Source organism: Mustela lutreola, chromosome 15, assembly GCF_030435805.1.
Source record: "Mustela lutreola isolate mMusLut2 chromosome 15, mMusLut2.pri, whole genome shotgun sequence".
Lineage (NCBI taxonomy): Eukaryota > Metazoa > Chordata > Mammalia > Carnivora > Mustelidae > Mustela > Mustela lutreola.
Window position 1 is genome coordinate 12430218 of NC_081304.1, and position 25086 is coordinate 12455303.

At 40.2% G+C, this 25086-nt stretch overlaps 1 protein-coding gene across 1 annotated transcript; it reads right to left on the minus strand.

The window, feature by feature from the left end:
- Positions 1–9070: 9070 nt before the first annotated feature.
- Positions 9071–21741, minus strand: APOH (apolipoprotein H). The gene is made up of 8 exons (XM_059149576.1): positions 21630–21741; positions 20813–20989; positions 19080–19176; positions 17886–17962; positions 15846–16034; positions 13300–13479; positions 11415–11612; positions 9071–9224 (listed from the first exon to the last, which is right to left on the minus strand). Exons 1-8 carry the CDS (start codon positions 21691–21693, stop codon positions 9169–9171), a joined length of 1038 nt encoding a protein of 345 aa, XP_059005559.1. The 5' UTR covers positions 21694–21741; the 3' UTR covers positions 9071–9168.
- Between the last annotated feature and the right edge of the window lie 3345 nt (positions 21742–25086).

Genomic DNA, 25086 nt, shown 5'->3' on the forward strand with positions numbered 1-25086 from the left:
ATATTGACCCTTGAACAACATGGGTTGGAACTGCCTGGGTCCACTTATACACCAATTTTTTCCCATAAATAACAACAGTATAGTCCTGTAAATGTTTTTTTTCTTTCCTTATGATTTTCTTATCTCTGCCTTACTTTATTGTGAGGATACAGTAAATGATACATGTAACACACAAAATATGTATTAATCAATTATTCGTGTTATCAGTAAGACTTCTGGTCAAAATTGACTATTAGTAGTTAGGTTTTGGGAGAGTTAAAAATTACACATGGCTTTTCAACATGGATAATCCCTATGTTGTTCAAGTGTCAACTGTACATACATATATATTTATGCAGACGAAAATATTGTTATGATATGCATGGAGGTTATTAGTGTCATTTATGTTATAAATATGAAGCTGGGATACCAGTTTGAGACTAAGCTGCGTTTCTCTTGGGATTTAAGCCTATATACATCTTAGTGAGCAGTCTGGTGGAAAATATAAAGAATCTCTTTACATGAGAATCAAGGAACTGCTAGGAAGTAACTCATCCTAAGAGATGGTGAGCAGGTCTGGTTCCATGACGATAAAAAAAATTGAAGAGAAAGGCTATTCTCCATAAAGCACAGTGCTGGCCTTGGAATGGCTTCCAGTTCTCCTCCTGTTGTTGTAACAGAGTCATTCCTAATCTTTAGAGGTAAGGAACATCCTTCGAAAATATTAAAAATGTATAACCTTCCTTCCTTCCTCCTTCACCATCAAATGCCCCCATGCCCCACAATATGGATACAAATCAAAGGGTTTCCAGAATTTCTGAAGCCCATCCATAGAATCTAGGTTAAGAACTCCTGGGTGTGGATTGATTACCCATTTAACCATTGAGAACAGAAGCCATAACCGGCATTTGTGAATGTAATTTCTGAAGGTAGCACACTCAGTACAGACAACATTGCCCCTAGTGTGGGCACCAGCAACCTCAAGGCAGCATCAGTGAAAATTAGCACCAGGAACACCTTCATCAAGCATCAGAGACAAGAAGTGAGAATAACAGCATCCTCATAGCTACGGGCACTTAGAGAAAAATAAATGATGCAAGCCTATGATAGTTTAGTAACATACACAGCATGCATGAGACCCACCCTAGGAACCTTCATTAATATTTGGGAAGAAATGGCGAGAATCAGAGTTCACTCAGGGACCTCAAGGGTGAAGACAGATAAATACTCTTTTGTGACTGCTGCAATATGGCCCCAAGCTTATGTGGCCTGAAAAATAGAGCTTCACATAAACCTTTTAAGGCCAAACACCTAGGGCAACCAACTAATAGGACTTCTGTGTCTGGTTTTCTTACAATGCATGATAATTTTCAGCTGAAAATGTATTTATTGAATGCTACTAGGTGTCAGTGAACATCTAGTATGTATCTACAGGGAATGTTTCCTCTACCAGGAATGTTCTAACACCTTGCTCTTCACCTCGGCTTAAATGTCACTTACTCAATCCTTCATCGATTCTTAATGCACCCATTATTCTCTTTCAAAGCCCCTGTTCCTTCTCTTCATTGCATTTATCAAAATTTGTAATCAATTATTCACTAAACTAGCAATCTTTCTCAAATGTTTGTAGGATCCACAAGGAGAGGAACCATATATGCTGTGTTTATCATTGGAGACTCAGCACCTTGCAGAATACCTGCCACTTACAGACAATCTGTAAATGTTTATCAGTCAAAGAATGAAGGCAGACGGGTCTTTTGAGCCTTTCTCTGCACCTGTGGTGGAACATGGCCACCCTTAACTTCCTAGTTTACAAAGCTTTCATTCAAGAGGCCCCGGAAGACTAACTGTTCTGAATCCAAACTTCTTCCTGGGAGAGTGCACTTGATTGGTCTAATTTGAATCAAGGAAGAACACTTGTGTGGTCAGGAAATGGGGCATCCCGCTGTATTAACGTGACATTTTAGTAGCTCACCTTTGTGCTGAAGGACAAGGATCAGGATTCCTTTCTCAGAGAAGGGGACTTCACAAATGGCTCCAGCTTCAACAAAGCTTCAGGAGTTTGAAAACAAAGATGAGTTTCCACCCTCCAAAAGTTTAACGTATAGTAGGAGGTAATAAGACAAACACCAAATAACCATATTTGGAATCAGATTACATCACCTGGCTTGAAAGGTATATAAAAAGTATGTTATGGGAATAGAGGGGAGATAAAGCAAACACTATATAGTCATTATAAAGTCAGGATAAGAAAATATATACCCAACCTTGTTTTAGCTCCAGCGTTAGAAACCGGATTGAAATTGAAACATTATCATTGAAAATATTGTTTCCAAAAATACCTATTATTTTCTATCAGCTACAAGTGACTTAAATGAAAGAAGTTTGTTTCAAAAACTAGTAATATTTAACCTCAATTTTTAAAAAACCAAGGGTAACACAGTCGATAATAGAATATGAACATGATAGTAAAAACATGACCATAAGCGGTGCCTGGGTGGCTTGGTGGGTTAAAGCCCCTGCCTTCAGCTCAGGTCATGATCCCAGGACCCTAGGATCTAGCCCCGCATCGGGCTCTCTGCTCAGCAGGGAGCCTGCTTCCTCCTCTCTCTCTGTCTGCCTCTCTGCCTACTTGTGATCTGTCAAATAAATAAATAAAATCTTTAAATTAAAAAAAAAACGCAACTTACAATTTCCTAAAGGCATTCTTGTGATACCTTAATTGCCTTAAAGAGTCATATCGAAAGTAGAAGTCTGCACTAATAAATACTAAAAGTGCATTACAAAATATGATGATTCTATTTTACATACGTGCCAGACACACAAAGAAAGGAAAACATGTAAGAATACAAATCAAATGTGGCCAGTGATTCTCTAGGTGAAGTGATTAAACATATTTTAAGTTCTGCTTTGCTTTCTAAATAGCCTCAAATCTCTCCAAAAATAGCACTCTTTTGGGAAAATGGACTCAGACCCAAAATTTTGAAATTTACTCTATTTTTCCTCTAAAATTTTTTTGAGTCAGGGCTTCAAGAGCTTCAATGTGAATTTGTCCACTATTTGGAAAGACTGTGAATAATAAACATATAAAAGAGAAAGTACAATACCTAAGAACAAATGTTAGTGACTTTGGATCACTTCAGTGGACTATCAGGCAGTTATCCCCACTTACTAGCAAGAATAATAGGGGCGCCTGAGTGGCTCAGTCCGTTAAGCATCTGCCTTTGGCTCAAGTCAGGATCCCAGGGTCCTGGGATTGAGTCCTGCATCTGGCTCCTTGCTCAGTCGGGAGACTGCTTCTCCTTCTGCCTCTGCCTCTCCCCCTGCTCATTCTCTTTTTCTCTGTCTCTCAAATAAATAAATAAAATATTTTAAAAATGATAATAATAAATCAAAAGTTACCTATAAAGAGAAATGAAATGTTTTTTCTAGATGGAGATTTTTGAATTGTTTTTTAAATCAGATTACAAAATTTTAGTGCTATTATACGGAAATTGGAAGACACTGAAAGGTTTCAAGAAGAAAATAAAAATTATGTATAATTCTACCATTAAAGAATAACCACTATTAATAATTGCATATATTTCCTCAAATTGTATGTGTGTGTGTGTGTGCATGTGTAATTGCTCTACTGTCTACTTATTGCTCCATCATTTGGATCCAACAAAATTTGCTTAATTTTTCTTCCATGATTGGACATGTAAGTTATTAGCAATTTTTTACTCTTATAAATAATGTTACAATAAATATCTTTAAATATATGCACCTTGGTTGAAGTTTCAGCTATCTCCATAAAAGATATTCCAATGAGCATAAAAAATTAAGGCTTTTGATCAGTATTGTCAAATTTCTTTCTAGGAGTGTTTTGCAAATTTCCAGTCCCACCCAATGGTCCCTGAGAGAGGCTATCTCACATTAACAATTTTTCTAATCTGTGCTAATTGTATATTAAAAACAGTCCTCTTTAATTTGCCTTTTCCACTCTTAGAAAAATTGATATATTTTTAAAATCTCTATTAGTTTTTTTTTCTTTTTATTCATTTGCAAAGGACCCCTTTAGCCCTTTGCCCATTTTTCTAGAATTTGACATGAGGTCCGTAACTTCCATATTTTGATTTATCGTTTCAAAACCAATAATGCCTCTGCACACAGTACTTAGCATGAGCTGAGAATCTAACTACTCAAGTTTCAGTTGATTCACCATTTTGCATTATCAAGATACTCTGTATTATTAGAGTGAAATAAATGAATGAATCTCAGCTATCTAAATGGAAAGCAATTTACAAATACCAAGAATGATTATTATTATGTAAACACATTAGAGGTCGATATCACAATAATCCTACAGCCAGCAAATTCCTTAAATTGGATAGGAAATGATTCAGAACTTCCTATTTTCAGGTCATAAAATAGAAATCGTAAGACAAAAGATAGATGCAGTGTAAAGAGAGCAGGAACAGAATTGCGAGGCATTATTTTCTTTTCTTCACTACTAAGAAAAAAAGAAGAAAAAGAGTTACCACCTTTATTACAGTGATGCTGGATTCCATCCTTACGCCGGAAGTAAGCTGCATCTGGCGTTCGATCCCTGTCCCTGTGGCTTGCTCTATCCTGCCCTCTTGGACGAGCCATAAGGGAGCTATCAACAGAGAGACACCGGCTCCTCTCCCCTTCAGAAATACGCATATCCCCCAGCCAGCGTGCTTACACGCTGGCAACCACCTGCCAGGAAATCTCTCCACGAATGTTCCAGCACTTCTCCCAAAGCTGTGAAATTCTAACTTTAGATTGCCATCATTTTGACAAACCACCAGGAAAATTAATCGCTAAATTAGCAGCGTGAGAGTGGTAGGAAAGACGTAGTTCTGAAGTTTGGGTAACTGTCACTAGCTTTGTGACTCTGATAAACGAAGTGACATAACCTCCCCGAGCTTGAGTTTCTTTACCTTCCCAATGGTATAACTGGGAAAATAAAAATAACAAAGGTGAGATACACGGAAAGTTGCCTGATGCTTGACCCTAGGAGACTTGGTTATCTTCTTTCATTCATTGCCAACTGTTCTCGCAAACACTTTTGAAAGTAAGAGATGCCACTAGGAGGCAGCATTTGCCCATAAAGAACTATTTCTCTCACACGCCCACACATTTGTGCACAAGCATACATTGCATAGTTACACACACACACACACACACACACGTTCATGTCGACTCATATGTCGCACACTCACACACACACTTGCACACATCCCAGGTGATTTTCTTTTCTTTTTCTGTTTCTTGTATCTTTTCCATCTTTCACTTAGGGATTAAGGTAGGGAATGATCCTCAGGGTACATGAGAAATTTCGCTGATGAATATTTGTCACTGAGTTTGGGGCCTCAGAAATGAGACCCTGTATATTGAAAGACTGGTCAATGCCTTAGAAATGAGAGAAGTCATTTTTGATACTCTAAACCCCTGACAAATACATAGGACAGTGTGAGAGAAAAGCTAAAACATGGACACCTTTGCATGGAGAAATCTAACCAGCCATCATCCAAGAGAAGAAAGCTGGGCGTTAGGAGGCACAGTTGGGGACCTCCTTGTCTTGAGAGAAGTCCTCCTTGGCCATATGTAGCTTATAGTGTTGGTGGGGTCTGCTGTTGCTAGTTAATTTCTATCACATAACATGGGAAGATGAATTCAATGATGCTAAAATATAGGATGATAACCGGCTCCTTAACCATAGTTTCACTCTTTCTCTGTCTGACCCTGTGGGAGGCGGAAGGAGGCACTTCCTGCTCTGTCAGCACTGCACACCTACTAGGGAGGGGATAGCTGAATTTTAATGCTGGGTGACCTGATGACCAAAGCTTTTAAGAAGAAAAGCATTTGGGAAAGACAATCTACCTGTGTCGCTAAATGGACCACATAATCATGAAATGGAGGGCTGAACTGGGCAGTTTCTACTGACTGGGCCTTCTAATCCAAATTGCCAAAGTAGCAGATTTTTCTTTCTATAAAAATATCATTAAATTAGAAGACTCGGGACTATGGCTTAAGCTTTAAAGTCTACTCTGATTAATTTTTCAGGGACCCAAGCCTATCCAGAAGCCTGAAATGCCTTCCATTGGAAAAAAAAAAAAAATGGTGCAAAACGCCATCCTCAACAAACCTACAATGTTCTAGGAGCTTCTTTGTGGAGCAGGTTAAGGGCATAGGAGGTAAAGAGATGCTGTAGGTTGAACATAGGAGTTCTGGGCTCAGGAAACTGGCACTATGAACACCTGATCTTACCAAACAACAGACATGAAGGTCCAGTTATCAAGAGAGTGTGGTATTGGCAAAATAATAGACAAATAGATCAATGGAACAGAACAGGGAGCCCAGAAATAGACCAAGGTAAACTTGGGGTGATATGTCAGTGTAGGTTTCACTTTGGCTAAAAATGTACCACTTCGGTAAGTGATGCAGATAACAGCTAGGCTCTGCGTGTGTGAGGATGGGCAGTGTGTGCGAAACCTCTGCACTTTCTTCTCAGTTTTGTTGTAAACCTACAACTACTCTAAAGAAATAATAAAGCATTAAAAAATAAAAGGTATAATAATTTTAAATATACAATATATGTTCTTGTTCTGTTTTCTTTGTTGCATGTGGGTTTTTTTCTTTTTATGTTGTTTACGTCCTTTCAATATCAAGATGTTCCAAATCTTTCTTGAAAGGAGGCATAGTAGGACATACACGGTGTGAAAATATTGAAAACCTTTTACACCAGTTGATAGATAGCTGTTGCCCCAAATCTCTGAGTACCAACCACGAGGCCAACAGCTCTTCCCATAAGACCTTGTGCCTTACTTTCACCAGTCTAACTGAAGGGTAACACCTCATACATCGGGAGGCTTTCAGCCCCAACACCCCAGCCCAGCCCCCACTCCAAGACAGCCATCCATTCTGATTGTCCCATATCCTACTGGTTATACCCTTGAGATGGGTGGTAATACTTAAGTAAATAATCCCTCATTGGGTATGTTTGTTCATTGGGTATAAACTAGACTATAGAACTTCAAAAATTCTGGATTATGTCTCAGTTGATCCAAGTAGGTAATGGCCTCGTGAAAGAACAGGAAAGCTTAATTGTGAGTCTTTATTAAAAAGAGGCCCTCAGAGATAGAGCAAAAGGCCTTGAAGCTCAGGTCGGCATTAGAAAGTCCCCCAATAACCACTCACCAAATAAAGAAAATCACTGACATTCATGGCTCCATAGTCCCGTTCAAGTGAGCTGAGGGACAGTGAGCAATTTAAAATTTTTTCCTATGTATTTTTAAAATTTTGAAATAATAAAATTAATCAGGAAAACATTTGTAACAAAAAGGAGGATAATAGAAAAACATGTTCTCTCCTTTTCTGGAGCAAACCTTGCTATCACGTCTGGAGCAAAAGGAGATGCTCTAAAATTTTTACTGCTGTCTTTTCATTCTTAGTCCTGTTACACGGGATGGGGGGGAGGGTCTCTTTTATTTTTTTATTTTTTATTTTAAGGATTTTACTTATTTATTTATTTTTAGAGAGAGATATTAGGAGGAGGGGAGGAACAGAGGAAGAGAGAGAAAGAGACTTGTGCCGAGTGTGGAGCAGGTCTCTATCTCACGACCCCTGAGATCATGACCTGAGCCAAAATGAAGAGTCAGACACCGAATGAGCCACCCAGGTACCCTGGGAGGTTCATTTAAAAAATAGTATGTAAGAAGTAAAAGGAAACAGTGGGTGTAAAGTTTTGTGCTAAGAGAGGAAGTCCAGAGCAGAAGGCTCTTTTGCTCAGCAAAGTCCCCAAATAGGGCTTTTTGGTTTACAAAGAGGGGGTAATAAGTGGTCTCAAACCCAAACCCAAAGACCCAGAGAGGGAAAGACCATACAGAAAGGAAAGATTGAGGAAGAAAAGTAAAACTTTTTTAAGGTTAAGTAATGGAAATGTGGAGCTTTTGAATGACCACCTTGGGGGTGGGGGCAGAGAAATATCTTGGAAGAGAGCTCTGGCCCCCACCCACAGCAAGCAGGTCAAACCCTAATGAAAAAGCATCAGTGAGGGAATTTTGGGGAGACAGATTTCAAGAGTAGTGACAGGACTTATTTGTAGAGCTGGCAAAGAGAAACACCTTTTTCTAGTACTTTTATAAAAAAGAGGAATATAAGAAATTAAAAATAATTAAAAATTAAAATAAATTAAAACAAAATAAAAACAAAAAGAGGGAGAAAAAGACAGGGCAGTAGCTGGAAAAAGATGTCAGACAATAGGAAGGGTTTTTGTAAAGGGTGATATTACCGTATATTTCTACACTGATAGAAATGGTCCAATAGGAAGAAAAAAAAATAAAAACGGAAGATCACTCGTGGCAGGAGCAAAATCCTTAAGTGGGAGAGAGAAGATGGGATCCAGTGCATATGGTTTGCCCCTAGATGGAAACTGAGTTTATCCACTGCAACAAGACAGAAGGCAGAGAATCTGGTACAGGTACTAGTAAGTTGACAGATTTGGTCATGGGAAGATTTTTTATTTTATTTATTTTTAAAAAAAATTTGTTTAGAGACAGCATGTACCAGTGAGGGGAGAGAGAGACCCTCCAGCAGACTCCCTGCTGGGGTTCGATTTCCCCAACCCTGAGATTACATAACTTGTGCCAAATCAAGAGTTGCTTAACCCACTGAGCCACCCAGGTGCCCTATAGAAAGGTCTTTTAAAGGGTCTTTTCTATTTTCTTGGTGCAAGAAGAGGAAGATTATCAGATGAGGGTGAGGGGAGAGAAGGTGGCTTGAGGAGGGTTGAGAAGAGAAGTAGCCACCTTGGAGAAGAGGGGAGTGCACAAATTAGAGAAATACGGTAAGACTGCCAGGCAGAGCTGAGGGCTCGTGTGATGGTTCTCGGGACCATTCTAGGAAAAATACTGCAGTTGGTTAAGGTGAAATTATTTGAGTAGAGCCAGGGAGACCTAACTAGGTTACCTGGGTAATTATGTACCCTTCCTATTCCACATCACGAAACGGCCAAGTTCCAAGTGTCTGGGTTTCTTAACCAACTAACATAACTAAAAGGAAGCTACCACGCTGCAGCGAGAAATGGAATAAATTCAGTCACTTTATTTTTCCACTTCTTTCATGCTCCTTGGACAAACACTGATTCAAGTGTGCCATTTAATTTTGAATCTGAAAACCAGTTTAGCACGGTTTTACATCTGATGCATCGGTTTTCCAGAAAGCCAGAGAGCTGTGTTCTGTTCGGAAAGAGAAAGAGAAAGACTCTAAGAGAAATGATCATTTCTTAAATTTGCTAAGTGCCTAAGCCAAATCAAATAGAATTTACCAACGGGTGGGAAAATTTAATTATATGAATAAAACCATGGACTGTGAGGTTTCAGTGATAGGAGAAAACATCAGGGAAATGATAAGGCACTCATTTCCAAGAGAGAAAATAAAAGGTTCTGTCTAATTCTGACAGTCAAGATTTAAAAAAAAAAAAAAAAAAAAAACCAACTGTATCAGCCTTTTATTTATTCTCGATGCACTAACAGTGCCATATCTGTCTGAAGACTGTAAGGAACAATGGCCTGAAGAAATACATCAACAAAACTCAGCTTGGTTTTTTAAAATTATCCTCTTCTAATATTTTGTGCACTGATTTGAATGAGGCTACAGGTGCTCTGTCAATTTCAGTATTTAATATCTGCCTGGGGGGTCTGCTATATTTGAAACAATAACAATTTATCCAGTGCATTTCTAACCATTAGTGATTATAATAACTATCATTGTTTGAGCACTTCCTCTGTGGCATGGATCATATTTCTGGTAAACAAACCTATGAAGTAGGTGATATTTTCATCCCCTTTTCTGTCTCTAGCTAGTCATTTCTCAAACCCCTCATCTTCTCTAACCTGCCTGCCCAGTATACGGCTGTCAGCGTTCTTGGAACTTTTTTTTTTTTTTTTAAGATTTTATTTATTTGGGCGCCTGGGTGGCTCAGTGGGCTAAGTCGCTGCCTTCGGCTCAGGTCATGATCTCAGGGTCCTGGGATCGAGTCCCACATCAGGCTCTCTGCTCAGCAGGGGGCCTGCTTCCCTTCCTCTCTCTCTGTGATCTCTTCCCTTCCTCTCTCCTACTGTGATCTCTCTCTGTCAAATAAATAAATAAAATCTTTTAAAAAAAAAAAAGATTTTATTTATTTATTTGTCAGAGAGAGAGAGCACAAGCAGCGGGAACAGCAGGCAGCAGGAGAAGTATTTTCCCCGCTGAGCAGGGAGTCTGATGTGGGGCTGGATCCCAGGACCCTGGAATCATGATCTGAGCCAAAGGCAGAAACTAAGCCACCCAGGCATCCCTCTTGGATCCCACTTCTAAACTAAGAGGCAATAGTGCCTTCAGCCTCTGGTTCATTCTTCCTTCATAGTACAAAGCTATTTAAGCCCTAAACCTGAAAATTTAAAAATTTGGCAGTTCTAAATGCTGATCATTGTATACTTCTTGATCTCACACAAACATAACCTCATCCTCCTTGAAGTATTTTGCTCTAATGAATACTTTGCCCTAATGAAGACTTTTCAAAGTCCAGGAATTGCTGAAGAAAGAGGAAAAAATGTTAGAAGATCTATAAACTAATCACCATTACCATGAGCTACTTTGTAATTGGGGTGAGTTTTCTGTAATTTGGGACCAAGGGGTAGTAAATATTATTTTTTTTAAATCCCCAACTTTTTTTAAAGTTTTTAAAAAATTTATTTATTTGACAGACAGAGATCACAAGTAGGCAGAGAGTCAGGCAGAGAGGGGGAAGCAGGCTCCATCCCAGGACCCTGGGATCATGACCTGAGCTGAAGGCAGAGGCTTTAACCCACTGAGTCACCCAGGCACCCCAAGTAAATATTATTATTATTCAATACTCCATGCAATATTATTTTTTGAGCTTAATCTAGAATTATGCAAGATGGCATAATTCATCTCAGTATTCACTGAATAAAACTGCAACCCTGAGCTTTAAGGAAAAGAATTGGAAAGGAAAATGTTAATGCAAGTGGAGAAAATGAATCAATTTATTGCTTTATCTCACTGTTTTCTCCTACTCCCCTGCTCTTTTTAAAAATCTGGTGGCCAGGGGCAACTGGGTAGCTCAGTCAGTGAAGCATCTGCTTTCAGCTCAGGTTATGATTCCTGGGGCCTGGGATAGAGTTCCCCATCCAGCTCCCTGCTCAGCAGGGAGCCTGCTTCCCCCCTCTCTCTCTGCCTGCCTCTCTGCCTACTTGTGATCTCTCTCTCTCTTTGTAAAATAATAAATAAAATATTAAAAAAAAAAAAAGGAAAGAAAATCCAGAGGCCAAACTCACATGGCTTCTTGTAATCATATGTAATTAAAGTACTTCCTATGGTGAGAGGCAAGAGAGAATCCCAGCTAAAATCACCAGGGTCGGACTCACCCTTGAAGCACTTGGGGATTTCAATGGTGCCATCGATGCACTGAGCATCCTCTGTATAGCTACACTTCTTTTCCTTATTCTTGCAGAAGAACGAAACTTTTTCACCATGCAGCATTCCATTCTTGAATTTGTCTTGAAGCTTTACTTTCTGTCCTTGGTACAGCACTGTTGCTTTTTTAACAGATAATTTACAAGAAGCTGAAAGACACAATATTCGTGGTCAAGACTTGGGAGTTCAGTGAGTCTTCCTTAAGGACAATGTAGCAGTTGAATCAGTAGTTGAGTATGCTTCAAACACATTGCTCAAGACAGGAAGATTCCAAGAATGTTCATAGTGAGTAACGTCAGTGTCATGGCCAATAGAAGTTCTTTATCCATGGAACCATTAATCATGGCTTCCAAGACGCCCTTTTCTCCCCCTGTAGTACCCACATAATAAGGTCAGAGCAGAAGTGTCAGATTTTAGGCTTCCAAGAAAAAGAACTTCTACGAGATACTGCCATTTTATGTAAACCTCCACTGCCCCACTGACATCCCATTTATTGAGCTAATGCAGCCATCCAACAGCTACTGTGAGAGTTGGCTGATGATAGTTCACAAATGCTCCTTTCTCTGAAAAGTTGCCCTCAGCCATAAGGGAGCCACCTCTTCCAGGAGAAATCAGCCTCCACACCAGGGTCAGGGAAGAGAGCAGCCCATAGCCAATGACGGACCAATAAGGGGATACAAAAAGCAGGTCCCCATGCCTTTTGGTGGGATCAACTGGGGTAGAATTCATGGTCCAGAGCTGCCAAGGGGATGAAATTAAAACGAGACTCTATTTGAGACCACCTGTTTGTTCAAAATTTAGTCCCAGGATCATCAGCAGCTGTATCATTTGGGAACTTGAGCAAATTCTCAGGTCCTATCCCAGATCTACTGAATCAAACACTCTGGGTTTAAATAAGCCCTCCAGATGATTCTGGGACACAGTGAAGTTTGAGAACCAGTGCCCTACTCGAGCCAACCTGCCTCACTTTCTCCTGAGACACTCACTGAGTAAATCACCTGCACTTGAATCCCTGTCTCAGGCTCTGTTTTTAGGGGACCCCAACATAAGACACTAATAATAATACATCATTTTGCCTGCTGTGCTTAGTTTCCTTTTCTGCTTAAACTTCCCAGCCCTATAACAACCAGCATAGAAATACAGAGCTAGGTAACTGTTCTCTGCATAAGCATGACCCTGGATCAAGGATAGACACCTAACTCATAAGGAACCAGTGTTTCCAGGAAAAGATGCCAGTTAGTGTTGAGCCCTTTGCTTAAGAGGTCCTGGTGCAAAAGTCAAGGCAGGTTTGAGGAGAGAGAGCAGGGAAACATGAAGATGAGAGAGAGAGAACATGAGGTCACTGAGATACGGGAAGAGTAGCCATAGGGCCTGGCTTCAGTTCAAATCCTCAGGAGGACCAGTTGCATTTCATGTGTTCGTCATTCGTCATCAATGTCCATATGATCACCTGTAGCCTGTTTATGATAAATCCCTATTTCCTTGAACTAGCTTGAATGTGTGGTTGGTTTTTTGCAGCAACAAGAAGAGTCTAGACTAGGACAAAGCAGAAAAGGATGCTCACAGAAAAATGAGCATAGGAAACCCACACCATTTTCCAACGTATCATCAATGCTTACAAAGGATCTGTGTATCTCCTACAGTTTCATCTCAAACACACTTGCTAAGCGTGAAGCTCCCCAAGGCACATGTGAGTCCTAAAGTCTTTCACATACAAATAACTGTGAAGCAAGTCTGAGCAACAAGCAGAAAATGACTGGAACAAGAAAACGGCAAGTAAAAGTAATCCACTGGGTAAGTTCGGGGACGTAGGAAGACTGCACCCCTATTTCATACCTTTACAACTTGGTTGTGCAGACCAATTTCCAAATTTGTTACATTCTACTTCTTCTGGGCCATCCAAGATGTATGTATCATGGCAACCGTATGTGGCTTTATCCTTGTAATAAAGTGCTTGTTTTGCAGGATAGTTCACAAACCCATTGTCTGGTCTTGATGGGAATGGGCATTTTACTTCTAAAAAGTATATTCAGTAAGACATGTTAGTATATATGTAGTACTCTTCCGCAGTTACAAAATATTTACATTCTAATCTCCATTTCCCTATTGAGTCACTGGGTGTTCCTGGAACTGGAATTCAATTTCTAGGGACCTGGGTGCTTAATCCGGTCCCCCTTTTCTTATGCTCACAGGACCCTAGATGTTATAAAGGAAAAAACAATACTTTGAAAGTAAATCAATGAGTTACCAAGTGCTTTGGGCTCTCATACAATAGCAAAGTGTTATTTATTCCAAATTTCATCTGCATGCAGTCTAAAATGGTGGGTTTTAAAAAAGAAAAAATGATTCTGCCTCTTTTAATCAACAAACCATGAAATTAGAACACAAAGTCTCCCTCCACGCACACTAGCTCACCATTATTGGATTTTAGATGGTAAATCTAATTCTTTTTTTTTTAAGATTTTATTTATTTATTTGACAGAGAGATCACAAGTAGGCAGAGAGGCAGGCAGAGAGAGAGGGGGAAGCAGGCTCCCTGCTGAGCAGAGAGCCCGATGCAGAGCTCGATCCCAGGTCCCTGAGATCATGACCTGAACCGAAGGCAGAGGCTTAACCCACTGAGTCACCCAGGTAACACCTAGATGTCAAATCTAATTCTTATGAATGTCTTCAGTCTATATGAGAAGCCAGAATGAAATATGAGGGAGAAACATGATGTTTTTCCTGGCACCTGAATCTATGAGTCTATAATAATATTTTAAAAATAGTCCATGGAAGAAAAGTAAAGCATTTTTCTGTAGAAGAATGCAAACTAATAAATATAGGAGAAAAGATATAAAGTCACCAGTTTGCAACCACCAGTGTTGTAATTGACTAAGTTGGGCGTCACCAGAGGATGCTAAAATGTCAGTGAGAGGGTAGATATTCACACAGTCTCAAAGTATCACCCACCATTTGCTTCCGAAGAGGAAAAGATGCCTTTACCAAGAGATCTGACACAACCTACCTGACCGAGGGATGAAACAAACCATGATCAGTGATTCCTCCTGATGTGATGGAATGAAATTATTTAGCTTGAATCTAATCACAAGTAAATCATCACCTAGATTCAGAGTATGGAACATTCTACAAGACAGCTAGCCTATATTCTTTAAAAATGTCAAGGAGTGGCACCTGAGTGGTTCAGTCAGTTAAGCAGCATCTGACTCTTTTTTTTTTTTTTTTTTGGTAATATTTTTATTTATTTGACAGGGAAAGAAAGAGCACAAGCAGCGGAAGCAGCAGGCAGAGGGAGAAGCAGGCTCCCTACTGAGCCAGGAGCCCAATGTGGAGCTCGACCCCAAGACCCTGGGATCATGACCTGAGCCAAAGATAGATGCTTAACTAACTGAGCCACCCAGGCACCCAGGCATCCCTAAGCATCTGACTCTTGATTTTTGGCTCAGGTTGTGATCTCATGGTTGAGAGACTGGGCCCCAGGTCTGGCTCCACGCTGGACATGGAGTCTGCTTGGCATTCTCTTTCTCCTTCTCTCTCTGCCCCTCCCCACCCTTGCAAACACTCCGTCTCTCTCTATAAAAATAAAATATAAATAAATAAAAATAAAAATGTCAAGTAAAGACTACTAAAAAGGCAGGGGATCATTCTTTATTTAAAAAGATTGTATTTATTTATTTATTTGAGAGAGAGACAGAGACAGAGAGAATGAGCATGAGTAGGGGGAGGGGGAGGGGCAGTGGGAGATGGAGAGGGAGAAGCAGACTCCCAGCTGAGCAGGGAGCCCAACACAGGGCTCAATCCCAGGACCCTGAGATCATGACCTGAGCTGAAGGCAGAGGCTTAACCCACTGAGCCACCCAGGTGCCCCTAAATCAAATGTTCTTGTGATTCTTAAATTTAGGTGGACTATAAAAGCTTGGAACAAAAAAAAAAATAAAAAAAATAAAAAAAAAAATAAAAGCTTGGAACAATCCGACTACAGCCCAGTTTTTCACCGTCATCTCCTAGAGCTCCCCAATTTAATCTTGGCTTCTCCCCACCAATCTCACTACCATATTTGACTGTCCATGCATACACCCTGTTCTCTCACGGCTCCCTGAATTCCCATGACTTCCCCTCATTCTCCACTTCTCCTCTTCTGGGAAGCCCTCCCAAGCAGCTCCAAATAGTTCATGGCATTATGTAGAATTCTCCTGACGTCAGAAGCCAGGCATCCTTCATCTGGTATCCCCAACACCCAGCACACTGCCCAGATTGTGGTAGATGCCAATAAACATGTATTAAACAAGACCATTGGAAACAGTCGATGAGAGTGGAATTTTCCATTCTCAAAAATGGGATTCTACACTATCATAATAGTTTTGTCTTGTCCTTGTACCTACCTCTGCATTCTGGTAATGCAGTCCAATTTCCATGTGCTGTGCAGGTAACTGTATCATTTCCAAACATGGCATAATGCGGCAAACATTCGAAGACAGCTTTTGTTCCATAGAGGGAGTGGTTTTTAGTCAATGACTTAAAATCACTAAGGGTTGCGAACTTAGGAATGGATGGAGGAGGGCAGGTTACAGCTGGAAAAAGAAAGAACGATCACTTTTATGAAATAGTTGAGTCTTTTAAAGCTACTCTTTCCAGAAAAAGAAAACAACAAACAAACAAGCAAAGATTAACTTGAGGAAGTGCAAAGTGGAATCAAACTCCAGGGGAAAAACAATCACTTACAAAAGTCATGGAAGAACATATGACCTGAAAAATTAGATGACCGAACCAGTGAAAAGACTGAAAAATGAAGTAAGTTTAAGTCTTGTCCCTGCGAATTTGCTTCTTACAATGACACAGTACATAGGTCTCCATAAGGCTTTGATCCAAATGCTAGATGTTTCTGGAAGTCAGAGTTAGTAGAGGATGGACAACTCTCATGAATGCTCATGAGAGTGCTTGGTACAACGTCCTCTGTGACATCTTCATTCCACTGCTGTCTTACATGGGTTTGTTCCCACTGAACATCTCCCGCTTCTGCACTCTGAATGCTTGGAGCTTGCACAAGTAACTTTACATGGAGATATGGTCAGGGTTGTCATCTGACCTAACTAATATAGGGTTTCAATAAATCCAGGGAGAGTTATACTAACGTAAAGGAAGTTAGTGCAGAGCAGAATGTGATTTAATCTGAATTATTTAAATCCTTGCTACTCCAAGTGGGAAGCCTGCTATTAATGCAGCGGCTCAGACGCCATCCAGACTCATGCATCAGAATCTGCCTCTTAACGAGATGCCCAGATGATTCACCTGTCCATTAAAGTACAAGGAGTGTTGGTTTAGATTAGATGGAAGCTAAAGCAGATTTTCTGTTTGTAACCAAGAAGCAAAAGTGACTTTACATAGTTGATGTAAACCTGCTTCCAAGGGAAACTAGAGGAACAGTGGTGATTTTTACTGCTGAGTAAAGAACTCTAATTTAGCCTTAAAAACCTTTTGTTTGGGTAGTTCAACTTTACTCAAATGATCATTGATTTGAAATTGCTTGACTTTTTCACTGGCTCTTGTTAGGACAGATCTCACTGAAATGTTGGGGAACCATAACCATGATTGTGACGTGTGGGACTCCTGGTCAAAGATGGGACTCCTATGACTCACAATCAGAACACCCTTGCCTCCATCAGCAATGTCCAGAGCCGCCCCTGACTGCATGGTCCCAGAATAAACCAGCAGTGTGTTTTGAAGCAAACCCACTTCACTCCTATGAGGCAAGGCCCTTTGATGGAATCTAAGGTCACTGCGAAGGTTACTTTCCTATGTTCCTCATCACTAGACACACTCGCCGAAAGGCAGACCAAAGTCTCCTTCAGCCATACAGCCTCAGTGCTGAGAACAGGACATGACCCACATTAGGTCCCCAATACCCATTTATGTATCTCATAATGAGATCTCATATGAGATAAATATCTCATAAATGAGATAGATCTCATATGTATATCTCTTATGTATCTCATAAATGAGATACATAAATGGGTGAATGTATAAATGAATGAATGAGATCCCAGAGTGGCAGGAAGATTGTTTCCAGTTCTTCTAGTCAAATGATGGCCATCCCAGGTTGACCAATATCACATGTAGCCAAGCCCCTGCCAAAAACTGTGAGAGTGAGGGGAAGAATAAGCCCAAATACCACTGGTTTCACCAGGTGAAGGATACAAATGTGATTAGAGTCGAATGCTTCCCTTCTGTCCTTCCAAAAGGGTTGTTGCATCCTCCAAGGTAAGATGATATTGGTAGGAACACTCTCTGTAAGGATGAGTAACCATCCCAAGGAGTGAGGACTGAGGGGTTTCCAGGCCAGGGAGTGTACAGTGTTGAGGCCAGCAAAGTCCCAGGCGAAACAACTAATCTCTCTCCCCAGAACTGGGGACCCACAGACTCACGAGTACAGACAGGAAGGTCAACATTCCATTTTCCTTCCTCGGTGCATTGAGCAGAACTACTTCCATTCAGATAAAACCTGCAAAAGGACAATATAACCCATCAGTAAAATCACCCGACGATGGCATCTCAAATGTCCTCATCACTGAGCATTGCCTCGGAGTCATGTTACCAACTTTTCCCCTATTTTGTAAGGCTGCTTTCTTGAGGAGCTCAGCACTCTTAAGGCTCATCAAATCTCCCAGCCCAGGGCTTCAGGGAACTCATGGAAGAATGAGAAATTTCCACAGCTGGAGGCATAGAAGCCAAACCCCCAGATCCCTTCTTTCCAATCAGTAGACCAAAAATAACTGCTTCATAGGCAGAGCGAAGAAGCAGCTCTTTTTCAGGGTCACAAAACTGAATCAAACTGAGTCATGGCTACTCTTCATTTCCTAAAACTATTCACTCTACTGAGATAAATGGGTAGAAACAATGCATCTATTTCCAATGAAAATGTAACATTGTCTCATCCAACCAATTGCTTCAAGGTCCTTTTTCATCAGACCCACAAGTTAATTGGTGTTTCGGATGAAAAGAGTTCATTTCTCTTTCACACATAGTATTTCTTCATTTCCAATCCCAAATAAGAATCCTCAGTAAAATTTTGCCCTAAGGTACAGCCAGCTGACCTATACCGACCATGTCATTGGGGGTGACTTTGCTCATAAGGCAGCTGAGCTATGTGACCAACTGGACGTGCTTTCTTGCTAGAGATGCTGATCAACGGAACTGCCTTCTAGACCATCACACTCCCTATTTCACAAGAGAATACCCTCCTGGAGAGTCCCAGGTCAGTCAATCAAATTAGGTTCATATCTAAAGCCCAAGTCCAATTCCTAAAGTATTTTAACCTTCATGCCAAGTCCCAGAGATGATAAAGAATTACCATCCAGTTTTAAGGGTTCCAATGCACCTCCTTAGTTAAGTAACTGACCAGAGGGGAAGTTGGATACCAGTAGCAACTTCATGTGTCACTAGCTGTTCAAGTCTCTACCCCTCCCCCATCCCAATGCCACTGTGGTACAGATTAAAAGCAGGACTACAAATAATTTGTATTCAGCAACTCCAGCCTGAAGGCCAAAAATAAAATATGTCTTGATATTTAATGTAAGGGCACAGAGATGGTTCTGCCTCTGTTAGCTAGAAGTCCTTACCCAGGATTACAAGCAAAACTGATCGTGTTGGGATATTCAAAAGTTGTGTAACGTACAGCTCCATTTTCTAAGATTCCAGCAAAAGGACATACTCTGGCTGTAATTTAAAGATAGAGAGGTAAATTTCAATTTATAGAGTTTTTTTATTAGAGTAAAAACATGTAAACTCAGGCGCCTGGGTGGCTCAGTGGTTAAAGCCTCTGCCTTCGGTGCAGGTCATGATCCCAGGGTCCTGGGAATCAAGCCCTGCATTGGGCTTTCTGCTCAGCAAGGAGCATGCTTCCCTTCTTCTCTCTCTGCCTGCCCCTCTGCCTACTTGTGATCTCTGTCTGTCAAAAAAAAAAAAAAAAAAAAAAAAAAAATATATATATATATATATATATATATACTCATTTCTGTTCTTTGATCCAATAACTCTACTGTTAACTATTCTAAGAAAACAACTCAAATTAGCCAAATGATATATGCACAAAGGGGCTCATTGCACTGCCTAATAACAAAAATCAGACAGCCTAACAACAGGTAGTTGTCTTGATTAATTATGGTAAATCAACAGTTGAACTCTTAGGCAGCCAACAAAATATGAATTACGAAGACTATGGAGACACTATCAATATTTATGCCGATGAATATAGAAAAATATAAAATGGTACCTACTTTCTGCAATGATGCAAAAATATACACATGGAAAGTAACTTGAAAAAATGAAATTGTTAGTATTCCAGTTATGACCAATTTAAAGAAAATTTTTCCCTCATGCTATTATAGCTGGTTTTTTTTTTTAAGGATTTTATTTATTTATTTGACAGAGAGAAATCACAAGTAGATGGAGAGGCAGGCAGAGAGAGAGAGAGGGAAGCAGGCTCTCCGCTGAGCAGAGAGCCCGATGTGGGACTCGATCCCAGGACTGTGAGATCATGACCTGAGCCGAAGGCAGTGGCTTAACCCACTGAGCCACCCAGGCGCCCTATTATAGCTGTTTTTCATGAAAAATCGTGTTTAGTCCTTTTTGAATCAAAAAGCAGACCAAATCACTTGTATGAAATAGAGGAGTTTCACCAAGGTCTTGTCCATATGACCAAAACAACCAGAGCTCAGAGAGACCCATAAAGTGATTTTTACTCTTTAACTTCTACTTAAATGGTCAGAAATTCTTTCGGGTTAATTGCTCCATATTTAACTATAAAAAGTAATGCTGGTATGTTAGCACAGAACCATGTGCTGAGGAATAAAGAAAAGCAACCATCTACCATAAGGAGAGAGCAATAAATTTATATTTAAGTTTTTATATTATATTTACATATAATATTATAACTTATTATAAATTATGGTTATATAATCATATATAATTTATGTTATTATATTTATTATAGATTATTATAATACAATGATTCCATTAAGGATGCTTTCGTTTTGAGGCCAGGTCCAAATATCTGTACATCTTTTTTTTACATTTGCAGTCTCTCTCTCTCTCTCTCTCTTTTATTGTAGCGGGTCTCTTTTTTACATCTCTTCTAGTTCTGGGCTATGCTCACCTCCTCCTCTCTAAATAGCACCTGTTACCTCTATTCTCCCCTCCCATGAACACCACCCAGGCCCTCTGGTTTCTTCACAGCCTTCCATTCTGTGGCTCGCCTGGCCCTCTGTGCCCCCAGCATGACAAAGGGGGCTTATGCGCCAAGTGTCCTGAATCCCAATGAGGGGACAGCATGTGAGAGAAGGCACTGACTTACGGGTACACCTCAGGGTGTTGACGGGCCAAAGTCCTGTGAGAGGGCACATGAACCGCCTCATCCCTCCGTGGGACGTATAGCCCGGACGGCAGGTGTACACAATCTGCTCCCCTGGGTCATAGGTTCTCTTTAATGGAGTAACGGTGGCAAATGGTAGCTCATCTGGTTTGGGACAGGCTGAAATAGAGCATGAAGTGTTTAGTTAAGAAATCTACATTTTTCTAAAATAAGACAAAATCAGAGAGGAAGACAAATCATGAGAGACTATTAACTGTAGGAAATAATTGAGGGTTGCTGGAAGGGAAGCGGTGGGGGGAATGAGGTAACCGGTTGGTGGGCATTAAGGAAGCAGTTGATGGAATGAGCACTGGGTGGTCTATGCAACTGATGAATCACCAAACTCTACCTCTGAACCTAGTAATACACTATATGTTAATTGATCTTAAACAACATTTTAAAAAGAAATCTATATTTTCATTTTTAAGCCTGGCTAGCACAAAAATGAAAAAACTAATGCTGCCAATAGTAACTATGCTAAATTCTGTACCAAATATTTCACGTATGCAAGATCTCATCTAATCTCCTCAACTTTGAAGGGTACTATAGGTGTCCCCCTTTTATAGGTCGATACATCGAGGCTTCATCAGGCTGAATATCTTAGGGAGGAGCTTTAAGTGTGGCAATAGTGAAGAATCAGTATCAATCCAGATTCCCCAGCATCCACACTAGAAAGAATTTTAATCATCATTACTGATCCCTGTCATATACTAGGGGGTTGGAGGTATTAATTATATTTGCAAAAGCAAAAAGTACTTACTCCGTCCTGCAGTAGCAACATGGCAGAGAAAACCTGAGAACAAGAAGAGCCCCAGAGAAATCATTGTGGATGACTCACACAGGCACTACCCAAATGGTTTCTTCTGCTAAAAAGAGGGATGCAAATATAAAAGTGCTTAAACATTAACCTTTTCTCCTGTGTTCTTTTACCTCTGTAAATAGAAGGTAAAATATCACAATTTGAAAGGAACTCTGAGACCTACATTTTTTAATCATTTACTTTCACTTCTGTGTGTCTGTTGTGAAATCCTTGGCAAATGGTTTCCATCTTCATAACATTTATTTTAATGGCACAACATGGTCCATTATCATCAAATAGAATTCTGGTGATTCCCAGATTGTCAGGGCTCTACTCCAGACCTTTCATCCTCCATCCTCAGTTTTGTGTATGTAGTGGGTGGAAAATCAGAAGCCTGGAGCACCTTCTTCCCCCACAGTCTTGATGTAGAAATTTTGGACCATCTCTAGCTTTCAGTGTCCACATCTCTAAAATGATATTTGTTTCCAGATGTAAGATTCTGAAGAACATCCACAAGGAGGCATCTAAAACGACAATGCCTAAAAACCTGAGTTCATCTTCTTCCCTCAGAAAAACGATGATTTCTTCCAGATTTCTGTTTTACTGGCAATTAGTAACAGATCATTCTGGCACCTCCAGGTGCAACCTCAAAGCTATCCTCAAATCCTCGGTCTTCTCACGCCAAGTCAACACGAAGTCCTTCTCGTCACTCCTAATACTTCTTAGATCTGTCTAGGCAGATTTCTAGATCTGTTTTAGAAAGTTGACATGAAGTTACAATCTGGGACTCTGAGAAGAACAGAAGTTGAGTAGGAGGCGACAATGGCCAATGATGATGACATTGCTTGGAGGGTTCAAAGAGGACCAGCCATGACTCCCTAGTCCTCTCATGCATCCTCCACTTTCGGAGGGACTGAATATACAGGTGGACAATGGCCAGAAGATATATAAAGATAGAACTCTGACCCCTAGTGTCTGTAGCAACCAATCCAGCAAGCCAAATCCCAAACTCCATAGCAATCAACCCAGCTTAGGACAAACTAGAAAAAGCCAAATATGTTCTTTAATCAATCACATAGGATGCCCAGCTTCTAGTTAGTACACCTCCATTGCCCTTATCATACCAGCAACCTTCCATCAAGACATACTTGAAATTTGCCCTTTGTGTCCACAATCAAGTTTGACTACTCCTCTGACTTTGAGTCTCTGCCAAACACAAATAACGATGGCTGACTCCCTTGTCATGGCAAGCTCTGAGTCAGTTGCCTTTGCTGGTTCTTATTTGGATGGCCTTTGAGGTCTAAAGTTGCTTGACACACATTAGTTTAAGAAGAATTCTTGTCAGGCAGTGATTCTTGAACTTTGCTTCTGATGAACACTGTGTTCTGTAACAAGAAGAAAAGTATACTCCCACTAATAGAAAATATTGTGGCCCTTCCCCCTCTGTAATTAAATCAAAGTCTTTATACACACACATACACTCACTCAACCTTCCCCTTCTAAGGCTTTTCTAGATCATTCACGGGCTCTGTTTTATTGTGGAGAACTTCCTCAATGTGTGGAGAAGAGAGAAACTAAAGAAAATAAGGCCGAGTTGTTCTACATAATAGAGATCTGAGGTAGATGGAGAAAGAGAGAGAGAAACCAAACAGGCTGGGCATCAGGAAAATATATTTGAGAAGGGTGAAACTAAGAAGAGATGTTTTGGGCAACAGATGTAAATGGAGTGATAGTCGTTGAGAGGAGTCATTGACAGAAGAGGGGGTTTTCACAGTATTTGCTAATGGATGTGCACCCTTACCTGAGAGGCCTTTCTGGAGGGGCCGGAACATTCTATACTTTACATGTTTGTTACTAGGGTACTTGAAATGATCAAAACTCATTTAAGGAAAACAAATGAACAAAGAAATAAACAAAAAGCAGAAACAGACCCTTAAATAACAGAGAGCAAACTAATGGTCACCAGAGGGGAGGAGGAGGAGGAATGGGGAAGATGGGTGAAGGGGAGTGGGAGGTACAGTCTTCTAGTCACCGAATGAGTAAGTCATGGAGAGGAAAGGCACAGCATAGGGAATAAAGTCAACGGACCTGTAATATCGTTGTATGGTGTCAGAGGATGGCCACACCTGTGAGTACAGCATCATGGATAGACTCATCAAGTCACTATGCTGTACACCTGAAATTAATGTAACATCGTGTGTCTGCTATACTTCAATTTTTAAAAGAATAATTTATTAAATATTAAAAATTATCCAAGTAAACATTTAAAATCTGTGTATTTTGTTATATGCTAATTATACCTCAAATTAAAAACGATGCACTCCTTTCTTTTTGCCTCTCTCTCTCCCTCCTTCCCTCCATTCTTTTGTCCTTCCTTCCTAATTCTGTCCAAAAGTCTTGGGGCAAACCCAGTGGGGCAGTCATATTGACCCTTGTGATGATGACAACCCAGCGTTGTCACAGGATTCGCTACAAAAAGGGATTGAGCAAACAAGCAAATATATTAGGGATAATGGGAGTTGGGATTTTTACTGGTGAGAAGAGGGAGCAAAAGGGGAAGAAGGAAAGTTCTAATAAACCCTGTAGTGTTGGATTGGAAGGAGTGGTATTGGTATAAATTTTGCATACACCTAGACAGACACAGAAATTATAGATACAAAGTTGTGCACATGTGTGTATGTATGTATGCCTGGACATACATATTACTCCTAGCTCTCTCCACCAAGATGACCTGGGAATGACAATATACTCAGTAGCCATAAGCACAGATCTTGGTTTCTACAACAACTATCCATGGAAAGGCACCAAGGCTCCTTTAAAAATTGGCTGATTCTACCAGTGGAAACTATAAGACAATTCTGGAACATTGTGTTGTGAAGAGTAGTGCAGAAAATGCTCAGAGAATGATAGGGACATGTTCGAAGGACCCGGAAGGCGTTTGAAGAGATGAGACCATTTGAGTGTTAAGTTAAGTAATGATATAATAAGTTACAGTCCATTGACTAAAATGGAAATCAATGAGTCCATGTTTATTGATAGCAATAAACATATTAACAAGTATATGGGAAGATCAGAAAGTTCTTCCTTGTGGTAGAATGCCAATTAATTAATATAATAAGAGTACTGGGATTGGAAAATTGCAGTTTGGAAATCATCAGAGAAATACTGAATTCTGGCAAGAGCTATCAATGGATGTTAAAACGAGGAGGTATAGTGGGATTAGAGATGAGACACTCATATTGCCTTAAAAACGTCTCCACTTAAAAACGTGTTTATTACAAAGAGAGGGGAAAAAAAGGAATTTATAGTGGAGAAAGTTGGCAGACACCATCGGAATCAAATTATTAAAGTTCTCCCACCATTAATGGGACAAAGTGACATAGTGTGCCCCGTGAATAAGATGTGATGGGAAGGACAC